Here is a 15,235-nt window from a genome sequence, read left to right on the forward strand (position 1 = left end):
TCATCTGATGTGAGGCATGCATGGTTAACTGTGGTTTCTACATCGGTATTTTCTTTTAATTACTTGAAGACTGGGTATGGTCAATTGTATCGTTAAAATACAGTGAGGTACTTGTCTCATTTATAACGTCTAGCTATGGAATATCTCCCTATTCAAGAAACACGTCATAATTTGCCATGGCACGATACTTATCCAATTTTCTCTTTTCCTACCTACATGAAAACAATTCTCTATGTTGATTATACGGCAGTTTTTGAATGGCACGCATAGTAAATCTGCGTTGATTGGGTAAATCGGTCTTTTCTAAAACTGCAATTTAGTCTTAGCACAATACATAATGCAAAACTTCTACAATCATTTGCCCAAGGCACCGGCATTTGGAAGGCCATTATATTTGTATTTACGTCGATCAGCGACAAAACTATGTTTAAAAAAATTAGAAAACAACCATGTCTTTTCGGTCTGACCAGGACAACTTGTAAAGCATGAAATTCAAAGCTCAAATTCAATCTGCATTTGTTAACTGCAGGTATACTCAGACCTGTCTTGTTTTGTATTGTTGCATGTCGTTTTCAATGACAGGTAAATGGCTTTACAAGTGCTACATGTTTGGTATGTCATGCTTACTCGTACTTGAAAAATAAGTATTACTCAATATTTTATTATTTATAATTTACAAGGTTTCTTTGTATTGGATTTAAAGCTACCTTGGCGTTCGATTTTAAGAATTTTAGGACTTTAAAGTGGCGTGATATACTGTTCTGTGTGAACTTTTTCCTTGACGACAACCAGTAAGTGTAAAGTGAGAAGCTTTTATTGACTATTATTTCGATCTGACTTCTGTATATTGAAAATGCAGGTGTCTTTATTAGATGGTTTTATTGTTGGATCATTGACAGTTAATATATACAACATACATCCTATTATATATAATCTTCCTTTAATGATATAATACTAACTAAAACCACACCAAAAAAATCCACCTTACCAACGGATTCAGATGTATTGATCCTATAATATTGTAAAGAATATTGGGTGCCATATTAGTACAAAATATTGTACAATACTTGTAAACAATATAGTTCATTTAGAAAGTTCAACCTTAATATACTACGCTGCAGCTCACAATCGAATTAAAAGTCTGGTTAGAACGGCGCATGCCCGCATCCTCTATAACGTGTATATACGACTGAGCACGTAATCGACCGAGCAATGCAATACACTATAAGTGGACGCGGCTCTCTGATGTAGCACAGAACGGTACAGCTTTCTTAACTGGCTTGTTTCTATTGTGGGAAACACTGACAGGTTCGATCGTTTCTGTTGGCAAGCGTCTTGTTGGAAAAGATAGCATACGATACGTGAAGAAGAAAACAAAACAACGCTAAATTATTTAGCCCTTATTATTTAAGCAAGGTTTAATGATTATATCAAATGCAAAACATGACTAAGACCCGTTGAATTGAGACCGTGTAGTAATGGATTTATTAACTTGGATCAACATGTAGACTGAAAATTTCGAGATGGACCTTTTCTGCAGGCTAGATTAAATTCAATGGAAATGTCCAGTCAAAGGGTATGTATTTAGGGTATATGTTGTATGTACTGAGTGCAGATGGTGTGTACTGAGAGCGAATGAGATGTATTTCGATTAAAGGATATGTGTTGAGAACGATGGGCATGTATTGAGAATAAATATGTATTTAGATTATAAGGTATTACTTGAGAGCGAATGATGTATTTATCGTAAACGATATGTGTGAAGAGCAAATTAGATGTGTTTACATTACAGCGTATTACACTGAGTAAAGGGGTATGCATTTAGAATATAGGATACGTACTGAAAAAAAACAGATTATCTGGAGCGGAAGGTTCGTATTTAGATTTTAGGGTATGTATTGAGATCAAAGGGTATTAATGAGAGAAAGGCATGTAATGAGAACAGAGGTTTTGTATTGAGAACAGAAGGCATGCATTGAGATCAGAGGGTTTGTATTGAGAACAGAAGGCATGCATTGAGATCAGAGGGTTTGTATTGAGAACAGAAGGCATGCATTGTGATCAGAGGGTTTGTATTGAGAACATAGGTATGTTTGGAAAACAGATGGTATCTATTGAGATACAAGGGTATGCATTGAAAACAGGGTTTGCATTGAGAGCGAAGATGTATATATCATGAATGAAGGTACATAACTAAAGTTTGAGTTATGATATAAATGGAATAGTGTTCTCACATACATACCTGTGACATAACTTCAAGCGTATTTCTTGCGGCTAGTGGATGTATTTTGGACGTGGACACGTCATTGAAGTTGACGTTGTTCGAGAATGACATATTAGGTCTTAAAGAATATGTTTAAAAATATGTTTTCATATAAAATATACATTTATATATAATAACATCGATATGATATAACATCTTGTATCCAACGGAAGTAAAAATAAATGAAAAACAGTTTATTTTCACGCCACAAAAAAAACTGGCCACAAATATAAAAGTATACTATTTTCTTTCTTCAATCTTTTATCTTTCTATTATAGTAGATGGTCATAGATTATGCACGAAAACAGACTTGACCGAAAAACTGATTTAAAGTGAAGTGCTTGCATATTTTCATTACATGCGTTAATCTACTGACATATATTTGAAGGATTTTGTCGTTATGTAGAGAGGTAAGAAACTGATTGTTGCTCATTGACGACAATTGTCATGAGACAGTGGGCAGGATTAGATTCGCTTTTTCCAGAGAAATTCCATTTTATCAATTTTGTATACAATAGGATACATTTTTTATCGAGAAATACGGACAAAAGAAAATAATTATTCTAAACACAGTTTGAGGAGAGTGATGTTATAAACTAGGATGCACGTAACAATTAACAAATTGCAATCAATCTTCCAGCATGTTGTATGCTGGACATCTGCGTTAATGCCATGTTGATCCGTGATACTATGTTATAATTTCAAAATTACAGATCTGAAATTACGCAAATCCTTCTTATTGGCTGCAAATAGCTATTGCACACACACACACACACACACACGTAATACTTAAAGAACTAAATATTGCTTTAAATGCTTTTCAATGGAAGCCACCTGTCTCTATCTAAACACCTCAAGTTACATGAAAATAAAATCTGTGCTTATCCAATAATCGTTTTATGGAACACTATAATATTCACAATGTTTCCTCTGCGGACTGTGCTTTCATTAATGCAAGACTTTCAGAAACAGTAGCACAAATTCTTACACGATATGGCAGCTTCCGGTTGTTTTGAGGCGTGTCTAATTATGATGTCAGCCATTACTGAAACATCGGAATATCATGGGCTATTTAAAAACAAGTTGCTTCATCAGTGAAGACCCCTTTATCTGAACGTTTGGCACACAAGAGGTTACATTTGCAGTGAGGACTCCTTTATCTGAACTTTTGGCACAAAGAGTTTACATTTGCAGTGAAGACCCCTTTATCTGAAAGTTTGGCACACAGAATTTACATTTGCGATTGCTCGTATAATAATTATAATTATAGGTTTGCAAACGTTTGCATGAGAGAATAACCACTGACTAAACTCAATATACCTGACACTACTTTACACTTATGCATACGTGATCTCGTTAAGGAGACAGACCAGCAGAATACCGAACTGTTCGGTATTACACCAATGGAATGGCCACCCTATTGCAGGACCATTTGAGAAGAATTTCAATCCTCCGGCCCCGACTCCATCCCTCATGCTCCTAAAAACGTTCTTACTCAACAAACCGTTTTTTTTAAATCCATTTAATGCTACATCAAATTATAACGTTGACGGAAACACCCATGCAGTCGCGGCCAGATTAAATAATTCTACACTTATGTCTCGCTGTCTACGAGAATTGTACAAGTTCGAAATCGTATCGTATCAGACGCCGATAAGGACTATTGGACTACCTGATTAACGCTTATGGCAACAAATTACGTTCTAATGTCTTGAAATGTCGTGATTTCAGTAGAACATGATTGTATCGAGTCACCTGCTCAGATTCGTATAGTGACCAATACCTTGGTTGACAGATTTCTATTGTAATGTGGCAGCCATTATCTCCGTATTGTAGCCATGTTGCAATTGCGATACTGTTGTCAAATAACCAGAAACTGAATACGTCACGGTAGACAAATTTGTCCCGATTTACCACATACTAGAGGGTTCATATAACCATTACATTTTATATACTGATTGGTCTAATAACAAGATTTGCATTTAGACTTTAGTTCTGTACACGATTTATGCAGAATGTTTAATTATTGTATTAAGTACAATCTCCAAGGTATCGATGAATGCAAAGAGCGTCCGAAATCTTACGCATGACAGCAATTAAAGTGATGTAAAAAGAGTACCCGTCTTCTCTTTGGTCTTTCGATGTCATTTTCGATACATATGTAAAAATGACACTGTATACTCCAAACATTTGTACACCAACAAGCCTCTCCGGGACTTCATAATTCCCCCATAAGTCATTATACCAATCTCGCTGTAATACATCCAGAGCATACGGACAGATGCGGACTTTTTAGATGGAGCATTTATCCAAGTCCATCGCAAAAATCGGTCAAAGCACAGAAATTAGGTCCGTTCGCAGACTAATAAAACAAGACGAAAATAATATTACTTAAGTTTATCTAGTCTCTAGTGAGATATATAAAATTATGCGAAACATCTATACTCAGTAAAATTTGAGGTACATCTTTTTATTTCCTTCAGATGTAGCCATTTTATAAAAAAAAAACCAGGTCCAATTCAAAACTTATGAATCAATCTAAATTTGTTAAAAGCATTATGGGTATATCTGCATGACGAATAAAACCACGTCCTTCCGGTTAAAAGCAGTATGGCTATATTTACACGCTGATCAAGACACGTACTTTCTGTTAAAAGCATTATGGTTATATTTGCATGACTGATAAAGACACGTCCTTACTGTTAAAAACATTATGTTTATATTTTCATGACTGATAAATACGAGGTGTCATGAATAATGTTCACTGCAGGGCTATTATAAGACTAGGTTTCCTGAATAATGTTCACTGCAAGGTTATTATAAGACTAGGTTTCCTGAATAATGTTCACTGCAAGGCTATTATGAGACTAGGTTTCCTGAATAATGTTCACTGCAAGGCTATTATGAGACTAGGTATCATGAATAATGTTCACTGCAAGGCTATTATGAGACTAGGTGTCATGAATAATGTTCATTGTAGAGCTGTTATGAGAGTAAGTTTTATGATAAATACTCAAAATAGGACTGTTATGAGAATAGATAGTTTGAAATAATGTTATGAGAGTAGTTAATAATGTTCACGTATGGGATTTTCAGGGACGGTTTAAAGAAATATATTTACTGTAAGGCTGATATGAGAGTAGGTTTTGTGAAAAATGTTTATTATGAGAGCATGTATTGTGAATAGTGTTCAATATGGACATTGTTGTGAAAGTATCTTTCATAAATAAAGTTCACGATGGGACGCTAATGAAATAAAATGTTTGCCTTTTGAGAATAGATTGTATGATAAATGTTCATCAGTAGGGAGGGGGGTAAGGGGTAAAGCTCCCCACTTCGCCCATGCCCATTTTCCTACTTCCCTTGGCGCCTATACCCTAATCGCCATTCCCATTTCACCTACTTCACGGACTACCATCTTGTAGAAGAATGTTGTATTTCCCAACTCCCAACTGAATATTCAATCAGTGTTACAACGCAATGCAAAAAATATACGAACGCACTTTTTTGCCAAAAATTACTTACTAACACACACACACACACACACACATGAATATATATATATTCATTCTTCACTGTATGTGATGAATCGTTTTTCATTAACATACGTGCTATATGAATGATTTTACATATTTTATAATAACAATGACTTCTTGAATTTTCTGCTTTCTCTCGTAACAATGTTGAAGTACTAGATTTGTCGATTTGGTGATTTTCTATCAAGTAGGCGAGTTGGGAACAATTCATTTTTCTACCAGATTGGGAGTTAAGAGAATTGGCAATGCAAGCAAAATGGGAATCGATGGTATATAAAGTAACCAAGATGCAATGAGGCGAAATGAGAACTACCCCATTTTTCTACTGTTTTCTAACCGACATTAGAGTTTTGAAGTTGACATCAACATCGCTTTAATCTAGCATACTTGGTAGTGATTGAGCCGGTGAACTTAGAAACATTTACGTATAAACTAATGTTTCTAGCCATTCCTCATCGTAAATAGTATCTTCCAAAGCTAAACTATGACTTTTTTGTAGTATCAATTAATACTCCATGGTATACTGATATTATCTCAACAGTTAATTTCGCACACAATCATTCATCTTCATACCATTCTAAGCCATGACCGTTTAAAATGTTTCCACTTTTCTACCATATTGTCTTTAATTGCTTGAACTTAGTATGTTATACTCAAACTTTCAGGGAAGCGGAAAGATGGACAGAATAAAGCCAGAAAAGTTGCCACGGCAACGGGTGCAGAAGTTGTGGCGAAATGTCCGTTGGGCGGAGTCATTCCCTGATGAATCCCTTTCTATAGAACTCACAGATGTTCCACCGAGTTTCACCCTCAGGAAAGTGGCGCAGCTTTTTGAAACAAAGAAATACGGCGAATGTGCCACGTTACTCAGACGATTGAACTGTGTTGCACTTGAGGCAATCCTTCAGGAAGTTCCAGTAGAAGTCTTACTTGATAGCCTTCCCCATAGTCTGGTGATTTTGGAATCTCTGTTTGTCAAATTGTATGAAGAAGCGGAGGACCCTGGACACTTTCCTCGTGAGGAACTCAAGGTGGACGAATTCCTTCAAAAATTAGTGGCCTTTTTTGCTAAAGACGCGACGGTCGAAAACAACAATGACGAATATTCCAACAGCATATATCCTTGTTGCCGGAATATTCTACGGGTGATCTCTTGGATCGAGCCATCAATTCGAAAGCACATCAGACAACGAAAGCAAGCTCTGGACAAATGCATCAGTCGCCTAGGGAGACATGGCTTAGTAAAAAGCTCATCGGGAAATCTAATGAATCTGCATGATTCTCTTAAAGTAGAATTCGAAAAAGTGGTGAGTCAGTACAAATCTGCCCTCCAAAAACTTGCAGAATTGGATCTGACCACCAAACACCCGACGTCTAGTTCGGTTACATTTGGCCCTGCTCCGACAACATCTAGTCATCAGAGACTAATGCAGGTGACTCGAACCGATGTACAGAGTCGAATTATCAAGAACAAAACTGTTTTCAACATTGTCGAGCCAGCTGTGATGAGTCAGTGTCTAAAAAAACTTGTTCACATTCTGGAGAAAAGAATCGACTACGACAAAATGACACTATTTCATGAAACAGAAGTACGGAAAATGTGCAGTGGAATCGACGACGACATGTACATCTCCGTGACTTTAAAGCAGTTTTCTACAGGATATGCCGCGGTGCTAAAATTACTTCGTGAAGTGGCGGATGAATGCGAGGGCATGATGGAGGAGGAGGAGGAGGAGGCGAATGACTTAATTTCCAGTGATGAAGAGACTGCGTCCCCTCTTTTACATGTCGATGCAAGATTCAAGGCCATGGCTAGTTTAAATGGAGTATTACCGCACAGAACAACAGGTATGTATTTAATGGCTAGTTTAAATGGATTATTACCGTACAGAACAGCAGGCATGTATTTAATGGCTAGTTTAAATGGATTATTACCGTACGGAACAGCAGGTCTGGATTTAATAGCTAGTTTAAATGGATTATTACCGTACGGAAGAGCAGGTATGTATTTGAACGTATGGCTTTCCCAAGAGAGTTTGGATATAGCATACAGTCATTTTAAACCTACACATGGTTAATAAAGCCAGAGCTTATCCAGGTTTCCATGCATGTACAGAATGAGAGCGTGCGACGCCTCTGTATACGATTTTCATTCATCTTACGTTACCTTTCCGCCAACCCCAACCTTCAGCAGATGCCGGTGGCGATTTACATCTACGTCTGCAAGGAATATGTCTTGGTTATGGGTACATATCAGTTACATCTAAGGGGCTCCAACACACAACCTACTAACCCTGAACACGCATTGCCACTTACAAATACACACAGTTTCTTCTCCCCTAATGTCAAGGTATTAAGGCACTATTGTTCACTCCTTTTGTAGCTTCTGTTAGCCATCGCTCAATGTTACGTATGTGTTAATAAATAAGCATTGCTTTGTTTGAGCCCATACTGAAATGAAGTTGAGATTTTTAAATATGTTGATCTCTTTTTAATACGTCCGTTATTTTTGGCTAATTGTATTATGCTTTGATTCTTTCTCATCGTATATCCGTAAGACCGTCTGGCAGTTAAATGTTTATATTCCGCTGCTAACTTCTCTGTTCTACAGCGCATACATCCACCAAACTTTAGCAGTTATGGTAAGAAAGAAACTTTTCAATTTCGGGTTTAAAAGGTCAAAATTCAAAGTAATTGTGACTGAAAAAAAACACCAAAAACAAATGGTTTCTCAATAATATAACTCGAATTGTCTACTGTCTATATTTACCAGACTTTGAATATTTTGTGAATGGGGTAAAGAAAGGTAAGTCCATTTCAGGGTCAGTAAGCAAAAATCTGCGGATGACTTGCGCTTGGGATAAGACAGAACTCTATCGATAACCCTATTTCCGTCTCAGCAGGTAAAAGACCTAGTTCACTCGAGCTGAAAGAAGAGTGGTTTCTGCACCAATGTCTCAGTTCTCGACCATGTATATTCAACAAACATTTTTGAATGAGTTGTAATCTGGTTTAGAAAAAATCCTAATGATTGTTATGTCCATAGGACAAAGATCAGGTTAAATGTGACTGAAAGAGGTAAAATGGTTTATGCACAATAACCATGGTTCCACATCACAGAGATCAAATAAACTTTGTGTATGCCTTGGACTTCCAGTAGGAAAGTAGCATACTTTTGAAGGTCAACAATCAAGGTCACTTTGACTGAAAGAACAATAAGGAGGGGGTGCTGTAGACCATAAATCTTGACCACCGTTATTGCAGGACTTGCAGTTACGGCAAGGAAGCGGTCTAACGATTTTGGGTTCAAAACGTTAGAGGTCAGAGTCATTGTGGTACATAAAAACTTAATTTTGCAGAAAAACTGTTTTTTGGAATAAGAGCCTTGACCCACCTTTGTGTATGTGTATGGGTTGCACTTAGAGGAATAAATTAAAGAATAGACTCTGGCTCAAGAAGTCAGAGGTCATAAATCTAATTTTTTTAAAAAACTCTATGCACAACAAATTTATTTAAGACGCATACCTTGACCAAAGGTCTAGATCATTGAGACGTATTGGTGACTATTCTCTAGGGTCAACCAGTCCCTACCAATCCCTACACAGAAGACTATTAAACATGCGACTGACATATAGTGTGCTGTTCATGATATTCTTGTGTTATGTTGATAGGCCATCAGCATTTGCAAGATCGAATTAAAGACTATTAAAATATGTCTCCTTAAGGTTGACTCTACATTGAAGCCACACCAATCTAAACTCTAAATTAAACGTCTATCACAATGGTATTGACATATAAAACAATCGGTATGTTGCACTGAACAGTGTCAAAAACAAGTTTCATTATGTATCAAGCATACGCCCAGCACAAGCGCCCATACTTTCGCTCAATTCTGTATTCGAGTTGTTCCTGTGTATCTCAACAGTTCTCCAGATGATAGCACGTGGTATAACTGAAACATAGTTGTACAATGGCTATTAGACTAGTACACTTACTCTACATCTAACACAATATATGGCCAAAGTTAAATTAAAACCAAGCAACCAGTCGTACGGAGAATCTGGTCTGCTTGGCGCAGATATCTTGAATTCATGTGCGAGTCTAAGTGATGGAGATTAGAATATGTACAGAGACAACCTTTCAGAAACAGGTAAAACTTGTTAACAATGGGACCAATAAACTTAACTTTTTGTTTTTCCATTTCCGGAAATGTAGCTCGCTGAAAAGTTGAAGCATTTATGTACATAAGTAAACAAATATGTCATGTCTCGTCTACTTTCTAAAACCTCGTTAGTCTTCAGACCTTAAATACCCGTATGTATTTAAATTACGTGTAATTTGACAGGCTAGCAATTGAGGTCTTATATCACTGTAGTATACAAAGACACATGGAAGGGATGAAGGCTTCAGGGAGACACACGGTCTTCGAAAAGCAAAATGCACTGAACCTTAACAATTTAGAGGTTTTAAAGACATGGTCGGTTCGATTCACAGAAACGTGATTACGAGAAATTAAATCGGCGAAGCTGTTACTTACGGTCGTGACTATACTTAGTTTAGTTCAACGGGATGGGGTGGGGTGGAGGGTATATAACGGTAAATAGATTGTATCCACGAATTATTCCGAAAGCAGTATATAAACCTGTATGCTTTATCTTAACCAGCGCGTGGTACAGTCAAACAGTGCTTGAACTAGTCGCTGGAGTTTGGGAAACGTAGCTGTGATATGCTCGTTTTGCACTTCTAGAGTCTTGGGTGTATTCCTGGAATCGGCTCGTGTCAAAATGTATGTGAAAAATAACTAGTAGACTATTTAAGCAAACGTTTCCATTTTACCATTCTTGCCATGGTTTTGTTGAAAAGGAAGAAAGAGAAAAATGACTGATTTGGAACGCGGAAAATTTTCTGTTGGAAAACCGTCGTAGAAACATTAATGTTGAAAGGATAGTAGTAATAACAGTGTTTATCTAAACAGTAGTGATAATACTGTTTATCTAACGAATGGTGTCGAAAGTGTTCAAGGAAAAAGAAGAACTGATAAATCTTGGTGTGAAACCTTTCCCAAATACATATAACAAATGTATTACTCGTCACAACCTTACGGCCACACGGTAATCACTTTTCACTCAGTCCGTCCGTCCATCCGTCTGTCCGACAGTTTTACATTTTGTAATCTTCATAGTTTAGCTGGAAAGGCTAAACTACTCGACAAATTCCAAATGTCACAGTTGAAAACATGGAATATTTTTTCTTAAAAGTTTGAAGACGGGTCATTTCCTGTTGAACTGAATGAAAATTAGTAACTGTTTTAATAACATCGAAGTCACAGGGGCCCAACGGCTGCCATCCTAAATTTGTTTTGCAAAATCCGTTCGCTGTATGAATGAATCGTTTACAAAAGCCAATTCAGGCATTTCATTTGAAATATCAGTCTGATGGAGGTTATCAAGTGTAATTTCCAAATATGATAAAAAACTAAGACCGAGTTAAAAGTTATGGACCAGTAAACTTTGCTTCCACTTCATCAAGCACTCTGGACTTATTTACAGTATTCGGGATAGTATCGTGAATCATATGGACTCTGATAACCTCTTTACACCATGATGGGTTGAGGCAATATAGTATTGATCGTATTTATCTTAATTTTTAATAATATTACAGAAAAGCTAGAATGCTATGGAATGAGAGAAAATATTTTTAAATGGGTAGAGGAGTTCTTACATGACAAAGAACACTTATTTTCCAATCTTCAGCATACAATTGGCATGGTGCAAAAAGAGGTGTTCAACAAGTGAGCGTATTAAGTCCGGCTCTGTTCTTTTTTCAGATTGTTTCAGCGGTCTGCCAGATGTAGTGGTCTGTGTGCCATATGTAGTGGTCAATGCATTGAAAAATGTTGCCAATGATACAAAACCCATATATGTATGAATAACTAGGGACAGGTTGACTGCCAATAAACATATCTGGATTTTACTGGAGGTCTAGCAAATAGAGACAAAAAGTAGGGACAGATGTAAACATATACATATTCGAAAAAACGACACCGCTTTAAATCGTATGTAAAAACCTACATTTGAAATAAAACCAATCTCTGAAAAAGAACTGAATAACTACTGTTCATAGTATGTAATAATTTGTGTACAGATACAAACGTCTATTGAATATGCAAACAAGATTCTTATTAGAAGAAGAACTTTAACCTATGTTGATAAAACAGTCTTTCGAACCATTATAAATCTCTGATCTGCAATGTTCTTGAACAAAACAATACACTTTATTCTCAACACGATACAACAGTGAAAGTGCTGCCGTGCCGGTACACATAAAAACCAGAACAACTTAAAGTCTTCACTTCTCAAAATTTCTTTTAACCAGATTAGCTAAAAAAAAAAAAGCATTCAACATATCCTGAAGTAATTCGGGTCGAATAGTAGCTTCTAATCTGTCTGTAAGGGTAATTTTTCTCCTTCTTCATATTTGACGGAGTTATGAGCTTTGGCTTTTCATTTACCGTATATACTTGCATATAAGTAGAGTCAACTGCAAACAGCAACGATCCTGACCCGCCACAGAATATTTTTCCTGCAGATCATGGTCTATAATGTTTGTTCTACTTTGCACAGACCCAGATCTGCCGGCGCATTCTGTGTAATTTGAAGTTGGATTCGAATTATAAGTGAGTCGGTACTGTGGCAGTAACATATAACGAGCATAACTGGGAGATTTTTTTACACATCCAAGTGAAATCTGGACTGAATACTATTTAACAGAAATAGAACTGCCTTGTAGAAATGTTGTCCCTTCCGTTTTTGTTTAAACAGAATCAAGAGTTTTGTTGACAAAATTTAGATCTTCACGATACGAGTTGTATATTAAAATCCCATTAGAATCTGATGTCGTTTGGTATGTCAACTGCTTAAGAGAAATAAATATGCTTCACCGAGGCTTTTGTCTCTTGCACTTGAATTTTGACGAAGTTGTGTTCCTTGTTTACATTTGCTTCGATGCGGGGGCTTTTGTGACTGTGAGTGTGTGCAAGTTGCTACGAAAAAAATGATACTTTATAATATCAATGTTTTTGTATGGTGTTCTTTACTTTAAGCAAATAGAACAAATTAGTCAAAAGAAAGAAAATAAAAATAAAATGTAATAAACAAACGCATAGCTCAGTTGAGAGCGTACCGGCCGCGCGACCGAAAGGTTGCGAGTTTGAATCCCACCATCATATCAGTACGTGTTGTCTATCGTGGTGTGTCCCTGGGAGAGGTACGTTATTCAAATCACCACGGTACTAAATAACCTAATAGGGCAGGTTACGAACTAGGCGGATATGACGCAACGATTTAGATATCATGCATAAAAATACCCGGAGTGGACAGTGTCTTAATCATAACTGACAAACTTTGTAAAATGGCAGTCGTTTCAGTTTGTCAAGTTAATTAGGGACGATATTCCCAGGGCGGTATTATCTTATATTTTACAGCCTAATAGAAAACCATTATGGTATACAGTTGAAAGGGTGGTTAGATTGCCTTCTTCATACAGGTTGAAATCGAAATAAATTTATATTCTTTATATCAGCAATTTAGGCTGTATACTGGAGCGCAATGCACTTCTTCTGGTAAAAATAATGTTATAACATTCAAACAGTCACTACACGTTTTTGTCAAAATAATAAATGGTATAACATCAGACATTCAGTACAGGTTTTTGTGAAAGTGATAAGTATTGTAACAGTCCGACATTCAGTACAGGTTTTTGTCAAATTAATAAATGGTATAACATTCAGACATTCAGTACAGGTTTTTGTCAAGCTAGAGAATTGTATATTAACTGTGGACTTTAAGATGACATCAAGCTACAGTTTTCAAAGGTGGACGAGCTCACCAACGTTTATCTTTATAGTTCTTTCTGTAATATCTTGGCAATATTTTTTTGAATAAAAAAAATGCGTACTGTTCGTCTTCGACAAATAAGAAATTATTTCTGGAACAGAAGTTACAAAAACTGTCTGAACAATGTCACCTTCATGTCTAAATGCCTCCGTATTAAATCTATAGCTAGAACATCTAAATAAAGTCCAAGAAATGTGAAGAGATTTTCCTGTATATATATATATATATATATATATATATATATATATATATATATATATATATATATATATATATATATATATATATATATATATATATATATCAACATTTCGTAAAGGCGTGTGTTATTTATAATATTCAATTTTGTTGACAAATATACCTTTTCATGCCATACATATTTAATACATACTGTAAACTCTACACCATATTTGGGGGCCCCGAGTGGTCGAGTGGTCTAAAGCGCTCTCCGTTACGAATCACTGCCATCTCACCTCTGCGTGGGTTCGAGTGTTGGATTCGGCCAGTGTTGGTACGTGAGAAAGCTTGACAGTAGCTTCTCGTGGGTCGGTGGTTCTTTCCGGGGATTTCACGGATTCTTCCTCCACCAATAATACTGGCCGCTATGTATAGCTATCGTGTGCTGAAAAATGGCGTTAAACCCCACAACAACAACAACTACACCATATTTACCACCATAGCAACAATACATGGCACCTGCCGACGACGGAACAGTCCCTTCTCGTTTATTCCATTATAAATACTGCACCTGAAGTCACACTTTCAATTCACACAATACTAACAAGTCACTCAGTGCGGTGGCGTCACTCGGGTTGGTGTAACCCAGTGCGGTAGCTCATGGTGTCACCCCCATGGTCCTCCTTCCGTAACAGACCATACAGAATCCTTAGTAACGTCATTTTGGTGTCACCCCCTCTGATGGTGGCACCCGGTGCAGTCCGCACCCCCCGCATCCCCCTAGCGACGAAACTGCTGTGCCTGCTAGTCATGTATTTAACTATGATCGGTTATCCGCTTATGAAATCCGACTAGACCGAGCAGTGTGTGCTCTGTAAAATTTGCATTTTTTCATTTTGGTGTCACCCCTCTGAGATGGTGCCACCCCCCGCACCCCCCTAGCGACGCCACTGACTCAGTGACGTTTGCCCCTAGTAATTGGCTAATTATTTCGGTCTCAGGACTACATCGCCAGCACCGATTTCCCATAATCAAACAAGTAATCACAAAAATCTAAGGAATTCTTAAAATGGAGAGTTATAAACAATTACGCATACTCCAAATTTATTACAACACACTCATTTCAATATTCGTAAAAGTTCATGTATGAAAAGTTTTAAATCGCCCGATAAAAATTTAAATTATCTTCAGGAATTTCTCCACCATTTTTGTGTCAATTTAATTAAAACTATGAGCCTTTCGATTTTTTGAAGATTCTTTTCTTCGAAATAATTACTATTGAGACTGATATTATTATTGCAATTCGTTTAGTGTTCGATTTCATTAGTGAGTCTTATAATTAAAAAGAATGCACAATGAAACCG

General features: G+C 36.8%; 1 protein-coding gene across 1 annotated transcript in view; it reads left to right on the forward strand.

The window, feature by feature from the left end:
- The first annotated feature begins 1,291 nt into the window (after positions 1–1,291).
- Positions 1,292–15,235, forward strand: part of LOC149794756 (uncharacterized) — a 122,769-nt gene continuing 108,825 nt past the window's right edge. The window contains exons 1-2 of the mRNA XM_089964388.1: positions 1,292–1,576; positions 6,465–7,647. Coding sequence (XP_089820514.1) covers positions 1,556–1,576; positions 6,465–7,647 — 1,204 coding nt within the window. The 5' untranslated portion in view covers positions 1,292–1,555. The remainder of the gene's footprint in view (positions 1,577–6,464; positions 7,648–15,235) is intronic.

This window comes from Sinohyriopsis cumingii, chromosome 7 (assembly GCF_028554795.1).
Source record: "Sinohyriopsis cumingii isolate HCF-2022 chromosome 7, ASM2855479v2, whole genome shotgun sequence".
NCBI classification, from domain to species: Eukaryota; Metazoa; Mollusca; class Bivalvia; order Unionida; family Unionidae; genus Sinohyriopsis; species Sinohyriopsis cumingii.